Below are 11,454 nucleotides of genomic sequence, written 5' to 3'. Positions count from 1 at the left end.
ACCTGTCTTCCTTGTTAGCAACTGAAGAAAACAGTGGATGACCTGCAGGCAAAACTGGCCCTGGCAAAGGGAGAGTATAAGACTGCCTTGAAAAATCTGGAGATGATCTCAGATGAGATTCATGAGAGGAGAAGGTCCACTGCCATGGGGCCCAGAGGATGTGGCGTGGGTGCTGAAGGCTGCAATACCTCTGTGGAAGACCTGTCAACAACTAAACCGGAGTCTGACACCGTCTCCAGTGAGTATGGAGCACTGCCGTGCTTGGGAATATCCCATGGGCATCGTAAGAAATGCTAAGATTAAGACTGCTCTGTGTATTCTGCAGTTTTGAAATTTGCTGGCTGTTGTGGGACTGTGGCTAAGTCGTTATGCTTCTTGTTATTACAGGAGTTGATCGCGTTCTTTTACAGCCAGTTTTCGAGGGAAAGGGTTATGAGTTGAAGTGCATCAGCTGTTCCCTTAGCATCACTGTTGTTTTTTGTACAGTGCTATATGAAAGGAGCAAAATTAACACACTTCAGAGCGTGCATCCAATTTTTAGGCCAATGATGCTGCTGTGGGTGACTTGCCCGAGGTGGTCTCAGGCTGTCGCAGATCATTCAGCCGGGTTGCTGAGGTGGCACTGCTGTTTGGGAACAGACCTTTTGGATCAAGTGCTTGTCTTCCACTGTTGGGCCTGTGGCAGAGGAACTAAAGTTGCAGCTACAGCACTACAGAAGGGTGTGATGCTTGCACAGAAGCATGTAAGGATAAGCTCCTTCGCACTGCAGGATCTTTTCCAAGATGTGATCTCAGCAGAGCACGTGTGCTGCGAACAAGGGAAGTGAAGACGCAGCAATATGCTGATGCAGTGTGCTGAGTGGCCCTGTATGAGATGGGTGGCAGCAGCATGCTCCAAGCAAGCTAGGTAACCTCTGCTTTCTGATGGTACATGGGGACCTTGCGTTGCAAAGTCTGTTGTATTTAGAGTTTGCGTTTGTCCTGGCTCTGGGTGAAAGTGGATAGATGGCCATTGCACGTGGCCTACTTTTGCCTCCCTCATGGACACTTTCTCCCTTTCTTGATGCAGAAAGACTTTTTCTGCTGCCCAGTCCCACAAATTCCAATTTAATTTGAATTTCAGCTCCATTTCTGCAGGGAAAAGTCTAGGTCAGGATTGCAGGAGTTCATAATTGCACAACCCTGGTGCCCAAAGGCTGAAAATGCACTTTCCCCATAGACATTGGTACATACTGGCACTTAGGTCTTGTAGGTCTGTGGTGAAGCCTGTCTGTGCTGTGGGAGCTGGGAGGCAGCTCTGGCCTGGTGCTTGACCTCTGCACTGGCAGGACTTTCTGCATGATGTGTTGAAGCTCTCAACTCAGTACTGTGCAACTGGGGCCTGAGTTGCTGCTAGTGTCTGGGCCAGCTGATGCAGTGGGGTTTCCATGTGGCTGCTTGTCTTCTGCCACCCTGAATTCCCAAGGTTGAGCCTTCCTGACTTTGGCAGCAATTGCCTCTTTGGATACCTGCAAGTCCCCCCTCCTCATGTAGAAGGCCTCCTGAAAGCCTTAGCTTAACTGAATTAAGGTTTTCTTGTGCTGAAGGAGTTCAGAGGCCTGGGATATAGGGGCAGGAAGAGCCAGAAAAAGTGAATTCAGAGCGAGTTACTGGCTCTCCTGGTTACTGCTGAGGCTGTAGGCAAGGACTGGCAGCATGGGCTCGTCCCTCTCTTTTAATTGCACAATCTGATATAGGTGGAAGGACTTCAGGCTGTGCCTAGTGCCAGCACAACTGGGTTACAACAGGGCAGGACTAGCAGCCTGCCAGACTCAGTAACTAAAATAGCCTGGATGAGTTATGTAATGTGAAGGGAGGTTTCCACCAAGGTCCTTTTATATCTTGATTTCTGTCTGCCAGAGTTGAGTAAAACACCTTGCCATCAGCAAGAGTGTCTTGGCCCTTGCAGATGCTCCTGTGTTTTACAGTAAGTATAGATGGTGGAAAGTAAGCTACAGTTTAAGCTGTGCTGCTTGTAGACTGGCTGATGTCAGTGCTTCTTGCCAAGTAGAGGACTCTGTAATTGGAAACATTTCCCCCCCCCCCCTTCTTTGCTTTCACCCTCTGCAAAGTTTTGTGTATTGCTCACCATATATTGATAAAATGCAGCAAGTGAGAAGGCCACTCTGCAGTCTTGTATTTGACATCATTAAAAATAAAGCACAAAAACCACAAGAAAAACTGTCTCTGAGCACAAAGTGCCCTAGAGGGGGCTCAGGAAGGTGGATAATGCTGTTATCCATTTCACGTTTGAAGCCTTTTCAGTCAATTCTGCAACGTGTAAGTACAGTTCTGCAATGTGCAGATCCAGCAGAAAGAGGCTGGACATCCCTGCAATAACCACGTTGGTGGCTGCCTCTGTCGGCACTTTCGTGTCCGAGTGGTGCACGTGAGCCCTGGGCTCTTGGGGTAACAGAAAAACTACCTTGAGTCTTCTCCTTTGAGCTGTTTTATTAATGCTGCTGCTTTGCTCCTGCTGCTTTTCCAAGACGGTTCTGAACCTCACTAGCAAGGGTGGGAATCAGAAGGAGGTGGAATTGAAGATAACCTCAGGTCACTGGACACGTCTTGCTCTCTGTGGGACATCTTCAGGCCAGTGTGATTCCAGCACACGCTTCTGTTGTGTAGAGTCTGTTGCACATAAAGAACCTGCTGATCCCAGCAGGGCTACTTGTGTGCAGAAGTCTTTGGTTCATAGGTCCCCATCCTGCAATGAGCCATGCCTGAAGTGTGTTGAATTTTAGCAAAATGTACACCCCTATGTTGCACAAAATGGAATCTTCTTTAACGTGTTTCTCCTCTGGTTGCTAATAAAGACCCTGCAGCTTAATCTAGCCAGACAGCTCAGAGCTGGTTTGCTTTAATTAGAACTCAGATTTGAGCAAATATGAACAGGGAAAAGAATACATGTGGGTGGGACTTTTTTTAATTTGATGTTGCTTGGTGATCCTCATCCAAAAAGAGATCCTGGGAGTCCGTGCTGGATATTAACTGCAAGTGTGTGAAGATGAGGTGGAAGCAATCTGCCCTGGGAGCTATGTCTTTCTAATTAGTGCCTTAAATAACCAGGAGTCTGTACTAGGATAATGATGCTGGGCGAGGCAAACACAGGGGATTAGGCCCTGGCCTAAGTTGTGTAGTGAAGACCTCGAGTGCACAAGGCCAGATGGGCAGGGGGAGCAGGGCCAGTAAAAATCCAAGAGTAGCTACTGTAAAGCTGGTCTTGTAAGCCTGGCTGGCAGGTGGGCTCTTCCTTGGAGCAGAACCAGGTTGGGGCTTTGCACAGGACACAGAGAACCAGAGGAGGCAGCCCGTGGGTTAGCAGCACGTTTGTGTATGAAGATGGAAACCTGGGAAACTGCCTGCGCTGGGGAAGGTGCGGGAGAGAGGGTGCAACTACTGACTGGGATATTCTCTGAACATTGCAGTGGCTTCAGAAGTATTTGAGGATGATAATGGCAGCAGCTTTGTATCCGAAGAGGATTCAGAAACTCAGTCGGTGTCCAGTTTCAGCTCTGGTCCTACGAGTCCCTGCGAGGTGCCCACTCAGATTCCTCCTGCGACACGACCTGGAAGCCTGGATCTGCCCAGCCCTGTATCCCTCTCCGAGTTCGGGATGATCTTTCCTGTCCTCGGCCCCCGAAGCGAATGCAGTGGGGCGTCCTCCCCCGAGTGCGAAGCTGAAAGAGGTACGCATGGCTGGACACGCCCTGGGCCAATCTTTCTCAGCTTTATAAAGGGAGCAGGAAAACCTTCTCAGCTCCCTTAGGTGTGTGCCAGCTCACTGAGCTCTGACCTGCTGGCCTCTTCCTTGGGGAAGGCAGTTCTTGAAGGCCCCGTGTCTCAAAGTTAAGCGACATCAAAAATGCTTTAATTATTGTTCTCCTGGCTGGAAATGTTCCCCAGTTCTGTCTTAGTGGAGGGGTTTGAGGTGTCTCACGAAGTAAGTGTTTAGTGGGATTCTGATATGACATTCATTTGAAGGACAACGCGAGTCCTACAATTTATATCCTGATTTATCCTTATTTATTTTTAAAAAAATTATTGTCCTGCTTGGTGAAAATCTTGCTTGGGGGGGGGGGGCGAATACAACAAACAAAATACCCACAAAAAATAATGTGCCAAAAGGAACCTCTTGCAGGCTCTGCCAGCCCTGGCTGACTAATTCAGACTAAAGGATTACCATCACTCTTGTGTGCTCTGGCCTAAGGCTGTGTTGATCAATTTGCTGATGCAGTGCACAAGCGACAACTTTGGTTTCATTTAAAGCATTTTGCTCCTGCTCCTGCAATTTTTTTGCTCGCTTTGGCAAAGGAAACTGCAGAAGCACTCGCTTGAAGCTTAACTCGCAGAATGAGATCTGGGCTTAACATCCAGTTTAATCCTTTCTTTGCAGGGGATAGGGCAGAAGGGGCTGAGAACAAGACGAGCGACAGAGTGAACAAGAATAGGAGCAGCACCAGGAGCAGCTCCACTGAAGGGCTGGCTTTGGATAACCGAATGAAGCAGCTCTCCCTTCAGTGCATGAAAATCAAAGAGGGAATATGCGCGGGCAGAAAAGCTGCCCAGATTGGCTGAGTCCTTCTTGTGCCCTGTCCTGATTAATGGGAGTCCTAAATATTTATACATGAACTTCTAAGTGTTTGAAGAACGTCGTGCCAATAATATATGCCAAATCCTAAGCGTTTACTCTGAGAATTTAAAAATGCACTAAGAAGTTTAATTGATGTGGAGGGCTGAAGTTTTTATTCAGTAAACCCTTTGTAGGCCGGACGAGTTATCAAATGTTTAAGCTGTGCTCATATTTCACAGACTTTGTAAATTGTTTTGTAGCAGCCTGGCTGAAGCAATAACTAAGTAATGTTCCTGTGTAAATTCATGCCAGTCGGGGGTCTGAAATTCAAGCCAGACATTTGCAGAAAGCGGTTTGGCTTCGGTTTTGTAGAATGAAATGCTCTTTAGATACAGCTGATCTCTTGAGTACAAGTGGCATATTCTTTAAACATCTGTATTTGCCTGTATTATGCTGAAACTGTAGAAATATTTTGTATACAGGAAAGCTGTTGCATGTGTGGGGTCTGAAAGCCTTCACTCTTCCCTTGGTGCTCACAGAAAGGATAAAATGAGTCATGCTTATAAAAGCTTAGAAAACAGACGGATGACAGAAAGGGGATGGTAATGCTCAGCAGTGGTAGGCCCTTTCTAGACACCTTCCTGAGTCTGGCTTGGACTCTGTGGGTGATTCCAGTGACCAAAAAGAGTTGATTGGCCCCTTGCCCTTCCCCTCCCCTGAGAAGTGAAGTATTATTTTTCAGCACTTTAGGTGTTTGGGTTTTTTTTTTTTTTCCCTCAAAAATGGGAGTCATAGATGTTTCCCAGACAGCTATGATAAGGGATTCGCCCTTGGAATATGCATGAAGAAAAGGAATTGCCAGTGTAGATTGACAATGTGTTCTTAAGCTTCTCCGTAGGTTGTACTGTGTGGGGGTTCATAACTGTTAAAGGGACTTGGGATTGTAGTATGCCCTAGAGAAAGTGTTCAATAAAACTAGAAAGGGCACGGGGAATGTTTTGCCAGCGGCTGTTAGGCAGTAGTAGTGTCTGATAATTATGCTAATAAGTGGTAGTAAAAAAATCCTAGGACTCTTCAGTTTTGGTGACTAAGCATTTCTGAAAGCACCATTTTATCTAAAATGTCAGTTTATATTGTTAATTTGATGGGAATTTTAGTAATGCCCAAAGTATTTTCTATTCTATGTTTTTGCAGTCCTGTTGTATTTCATCCCTGCCACAGCTTGTGTATCTATTCTCAAAGTTAATGTAAAATTCTTCACACTACAGTAAACATTTTTGTTTTCCACATTTTGAGTTTGTGCAAGTGAAGTTTATCTAAAGCTCTAGGAACCGAATCTTCTCGTGCAGCAAGTTTAGTCTCCAAGTATCCCCTTCCAGCTGAAGACTGCAGGCTGGAGACACTCTGGTGTTATAATCCCTGTTGCCTCCGTTCAGCTTCCTGAATCCCTGCATATGTGATTCACTTTTTATTCTGAACTGTGCCACAAGACCAGAGCTTTTTAGTCCAGTTTTCCAAAATCCCTTAGTGTGCAGAAGGGGGGAGATACTCTGTTACACAGCACCTCTGTACCTGATGCTGCTGAAATTGGCTGTAAGGCCGTGCAGAATTGGAGGTAAAGAATCCTATTTTCATAAAAAATAGATTCAAGACGTTATAGCTGTTAAGTTGTAGTCATCATCATCATGGTTAGGCTTTGCGAATGAAGATTTGAGATTAAGTTGTAGTAGCTTTAAACATTTATACTTTTACATCTTCCGAAGACCTGAAGGCTGAAATCTTTCATTGCTAGCCGTTCTTAGGCCTAAAAAATGCTTAGGAAAGAAGTCTGTGGTTCCATCTTCTGATGTGACCATTACAGGGGGAAAAGCTGGGGTAGGCAGTATTAAATATGAAATGAAAAGCAGCAAAGAAAGTGCCACATTGCATTAAATCTTTTTACTTAAACTTTTGTAGCTGACCTATTGTCTGTGCTGTATTCAGTTAGAAAAATTTGCAGAGGCATTTGTGGTTGAATCTTACTTTTGCAGACCTCCCAGTCAATGCTGGTTACATTTTCCTGGGTTGTTTGGATGGGGTTTTGGTGGTGATTTTTTTTTTTTTTTAACCTCTCTTTCTATCACATCTCCTCTCATAGTGCCAGTTCTTACTGGAAACCCAAACTCCCTGCGCTTAGGCAATGAATTAGTTTTGTATTCCATCAGGATATAAAAACAGTTGTGTGTGCACTGCCTTGCTATGTCCTGATTGGGTTCAGCTCCAAGCAGGGTAAAACCATCGATGAGGAAGCACAGAAGTACGTGGAACCCACCCTGCCCTTACTTTTACACCACACTTCCACGAGATTTGTTGAAAGACCGTGCTGCAGCCTTCTTCCTTTGGTGACCTCCAGACTTAGCAGGTAAATCACCCTTTAAACACACAAGCAAAGAGGCAGAACTGTGTGTCTATAATAAATTAATGGAAAACTCATTTTATTTTAAACTTCATAAAAGCCATAATTATAAATGTGACAGACTTTTAAATGAACAAACATTGCTATGGATTACAAGCAAATGAACAAGCTTTCCCCAGTTACTTTTCTGTTGGAGCTCTTTATGGATTCTGAAGTGTAACAGGATGGTAGCTGCCTCCATGGGTATAAAAATAAGCCTCTGCTGTATCAAAGTATACATGATCACTTCAGCTGCCCTGATGTGAGAATGTATGAAGCAAATGTTAACCTAGGAATTCTCCTTCTCTTTGGTATTGTCAAACAATTTAAATGTCCTTTTTGATGAAGCAATGAAAACCTCTACTGTATGTACACAGACTTAATTCTAAATAGCTGGCTGTTCAAACACCACGGAGATGGTGTGGTTAAGTGCATAATTACTGTACAAAATAGTTACACAAAGCTCACAGCAGGAGACTAGGACTGAACTCAGACTCATGGGGCAGATGGGATAGAAGCTGTTGATACTGTTCATCCATGGTACTGTCTCTCACCGAGTCTTTGAGAATAAGGGATTGGATTAACCAAGGCCTAACCTGTGTCTTCCTTAAAAAAAAACAAACTGGGAGGGGTATCTCAACCTGAGCTATAAACAGCAGCATCATGGGGTCATGTATGGAGCTTTAAAGTAGGATTTTCAAAGGAATACACAGAAAAGGCTTTGCAATGCATAAGAGAACATCAATACTTCTGGAGAGTCTATATCCAGTTATTCCTCTGCACTGCTGACAGAGAATTAAAAATCATTTCTTTGTAAAAGTCTTCCCTTAATGAATCAGAAAATGTGTAAACCCTCTTAAAATCCCTTACAGCAACTGGCCTCTATTTTGTCAGTGATGCCCTTGTCTGTGGTTCTGGCAGTAGTTCAGAACTGTATCCTGTGTGACAATCAACTTAGGAGTGCAGGATGCTTGTTGGGGCCGTGGATTTCCATGTTTAAAAGCTTGAATTGTATGTTTAGAGGCAGAGAAGACTTAAGGGTCAAGGGGTGCATGACTATCTAACTGGAAGTAAAATAACATGTCCAATATTCCTCTGTTGGGCAGCTATTTAAATTTTTGCATGCACAGGTCATATTCCTTTCTAAAAGTCTCACTGCATAACCCAGCACCTTATGTTCTCTGTCATGGATCAAAAAATGCTAAACAGTATAGGGAAAAGAAAAGCTTAACTTAGACCGTGACCTGAGATTGTGTTAAAATCTTCACTTCCCAATAATTTTTCCAGATTTCTTTGTGGAAAAAATATAATAGTATGTATTTGACAGAAAATATTAAAGCAAATCCTAAATGCTTACGCTAACGTTTCTTCCTAAGACAAAATGACAAGAAAACTTCGTTGCAAAATCAATTTGCCATAACCAGAATCTGTAGACTAGAATTTCTAAGAATATTTTGTAGTTCCTCTTAAATAGTCCACCTGAGTGTTCTGTCCTATATTTAAAGGAAATGCACAGTAATGGCATTCTAGTAGCCTATGCAGGTGCAATATTTGAATAGAATTTGTTTTATATAACTAAGACTGACATTTATCCTAAATCCTGTACATAAATGGAGACAAGCCCTGACAGTTCTGTATAGGTAAAAAACATTAGCACATCCTGCTTGGGACAGGATCCTTTGTCCTTAATGCCAGACAGTGAGTACATTTCTTGCTTTTAGTTCAGTTTAGTTTTAGATCAGCACAGAATGGAAGCTGAGCCTTATGCTCGTTTCATGCAGCATAAGCTTGGCAGTAGCTTGTACTGAGGGGAAAAAAGAAAGAAAAACTCCTTCCTGCCGAGTAGAAACCAACTACTGAAGAACAACAACAGGTTTTACTGTAGGCAAGTCTACCAGCTTGATCTCAAACAGCAGAGAATGTGCAAGAACTGGGTACTGAAAGCTGGCAGTTCTGGCATCTGCATTTTGTACTGCCAAAAAGATTCTCAGTTGGAACTTACTGACTACCTTTAACGTCAGAGGTGATAAGATACATGCAGGACTCCACTGCAATTCTGGTTTAGCCTGAGCTAAAAACTTAACAGAAATCTGTAGGGAAAATGTGAGCTGAATGAAACTTTCATTTTGTAGAGATGAGGCAGTCCTTGGCCCATATTCCAGAAGCCAAGGGATAACTACAATGAGCCTAATCTGTTTCTTTGCTCAGCTTGTGCCCACGCAGAAACTTCCCTGCAAAAGAAGGTAAGTCACACTGTGACAAACCTGCCACAAATTTCTTATCCCAGATGGCCTTGGAGAGAACTGCCATCAGCGGGACATGTTTTCAAAGGCAGGAGCTATCAGTGCCCTTTCAACACTAGACACTTCTTAAGCAGCTGTCTGATGAAGGAAAAGAAACAAAAGAATCTTGTACTTTCTGGAGAGGACGAACAGCAGACTTTTCTGGGAGTAGTTTTAGCCCACAGATATTTCTGGTGCTCCTGTAGAATGTGTGCTCAGTTTCCTGATGGCCAAGTGACACCTGTGCTCTAAAACAAGATTTAAATGCCACCTTTTTTGCTTAGGAAACTGGCACACTAATGTGAATGAATGGCAGCAAAATTCCCGTGGCTGTTTTAAAAACATCCTCTTCCCCCAGCTGTCAAGTATTATAAATTTTGTGAAACAACCCAAAATTTAATGCATTTCAGGATCTGCAAGGCAGTTGGTATTAAATTAAAAACTTGGTTATCTTGAATCCTCTTCAGATACAATGTATATAGGTCTACAGGAAGAGCACATATTAAAGGCTTTCATTCTGCATTAATCCCACTTCCACTGTTTTCTTAAAAATTCTAACCCTGCTCTGTTGTTGACAGTGGCCAAGTGCTCAATTCATCCACTGGTTTCAACTTCCAAGGAAAAAAGTACCTTTTCAAAGATGTCTGGTGTAATGGAATCAGCCAGTGCATTCCTTGCAGCTGTGGTTTATTAGGGGGAGAGGCTTAAATAATCCTTCCCTATAGGCTGAATAATTATAAAAATTATGAAAATGAGACATTTCTTTGCTGGGTTTCTGATGGTGCGCAGTTTCCCATCTCCCCCCCAGCAACTGAGTAGATACAGTGACTCTTAGACTGGATCTTCAGATGAAAATCTTTCACACCTGCTCAAGGAAGTCTATGCTGCATTTTCTCTCTATGCTACTGCTGGGTAACCCCCTGTCCTTACTGCTGATCAGAATCAAGCTAGGTTTGGCAGCTAGTAGGAAAAAAAACCAGAGAGAACCCTGTGCTGTGTCATGTACTAAAGTCACACAGATATGAACTAACAGTTCTCAAAGTACATGTAACATGAGTGATGCTCTTAGAAATAGTTTTTACTCCTATATACATATTCCAGATAAGTTGGCACATGGAATACTGCATGCTCAGCAGTAGTAAATTTACATTTAGAGGTGAGAACCAGTTCAATGCTGAAAACATTCAAGATAGCAGCACAAATATGTAGTAAAAGCTATTTGGTCCTGAGACTGAATAAGCAGAAATACACAAGAATATTTTTTTCTTACATGTTTACTTTTAAGAATAAAATCTTTAACCCATATACCCTGTATTCTGGGAGAAGGGAATTTCAGTGTTAGTTTTTCTCCTAACTCACTGGACTTTGATTCAAAGTGTGGAAAAATTGCAATAAATTGAGTTCTGCCAGTTCATTTGAATATATGCATTTTAGCCTATTCCCAAGCCTGTGAAACAGTGCTCCCTCCAGTACCATAGCAGCAAACCCCACAGCTAACTGCCTACCACAATTAAGTGGCAATCAGTGATTCCATGCTTTTGGCTATAACTTAGAATGCCTTTTGTGCATATGTGTAGGAAGGGTTATTCACCTGTTCTCAGGCTGTAGGACAGATCAAAACCACCTCCTTAAACAGTACTGCACAGATAAGTCGTCTCCTCACTGCAGCTGGGACACCTTAAGAGGAGTAGTACTGTTAAAATCTAAGAAAAAAGGACCCTCTTGTTGAGGCAGGAATGTGGTGGGGATGATGTTGTAAACTCCAGCAAATATGTTCTCCACTTCCAAGTAGCAAAATCCACACCTATGATAAAGAAAACTACCTGTTAGAAATTAAGATCTCAAGTGTTTCAAACCTCTGTACAGATTTCACTGAGTATTATTACCTGTAGTCACCACTGCTCTTTTTGTGAAAGCCATAGGAACCAGGATCTCCTACTGTTGAGACGGTGATGAGTTCAAAGCCAACGCTGTATTGCCTGCAAGTGACACGACAGACTTCAGCCATCTGGGTCATCAGGATTACCACAAAGAGGGCTATTTATTAAAACCTTCACAGTATAACTGAAAGACACCTAAAAGTTCTGTCACGCTTGTGACAGAAACATTAAGTCAAACTTACTGTG

At 43.2% G+C, this 11,454-nt stretch overlaps 2 protein-coding genes and 1 long non-coding RNA gene across 6 annotated transcripts in view; 2 read left to right on the top strand and 1 right to left on the bottom strand.

Moving 5' to 3' along the window:
• The window catches only part of SH3BP5 (SH3 domain binding protein 5), a 53,051-nt gene extending 47,150 nt beyond the window's left edge, over positions 1-5,901 (top strand). Inside the window, exons 7-9 of the mRNA XM_027897235.1 lie at positions 19-238; positions 3,468-3,728; positions 4,436-5,901. Of these exons, the coding sequence (XP_027753036.1) occupies positions 19-238; positions 3,468-3,728; positions 4,436-4,617 (663 nt within the window). The 3' untranslated portion in view covers positions 4,618-5,901. The remainder of the gene's footprint in view (positions 1-18; positions 239-3,467; positions 3,729-4,435) is intronic.
• A 136-nt stretch (positions 5,902-6,037) lies between these two features.
• On the top strand, positions 6,038-6,559 carry LOC114064313. The gene is made up of 2 exons (XR_003572725.1): positions 6,038-6,274; positions 6,328-6,559. It is a non-coding gene; the product is annotated as an uncharacterized LOC114064313 (long non-coding RNA).
• A 2,114-nt stretch (positions 6,560-8,673) lies between these two features.
• Positions 8,674-11,454, bottom strand: part of CAPN7 (calpain 7) — a 31,663-nt gene continuing 28,882 nt past the window's right edge. For 3 of the 4 annotated variants that reach the window (XM_027897217.1, XM_027897204.1, XM_027897225.1), the window contains 2 exons: positions 11,215-11,307; positions 8,674-11,132 (listed from right to left, as the gene is read on the bottom strand). In XM_027897217.1, the coding sequence (XP_027753018.1) occupies positions 10,988-11,132; positions 11,215-11,307 (238 nt within the window). In that variant the 3' untranslated portion in view covers positions 8,674-10,987. The remainder of the gene's footprint in view (positions 11,133-11,214; positions 11,308-11,454) is intronic. The other variant, XR_003572720.1, reaches the window with a different exon arrangement.

Source organism: Empidonax traillii, unplaced genomic scaffold, assembly GCF_003031625.1.
Source record: "Empidonax traillii isolate 1590-97213 ecotype Southwest subspecies unplaced genomic scaffold, ASM303162v1 scaffold19:size3308961, whole genome shotgun sequence".
Lineage (NCBI taxonomy): Eukaryota > Metazoa > Chordata > Aves > Passeriformes > Tyrannidae > Empidonax > Empidonax traillii.
The sequence above is the reverse complement of the archived record's forward strand: the minus strand, read 5'-3'. Positions and strand labels throughout refer to the sequence as shown.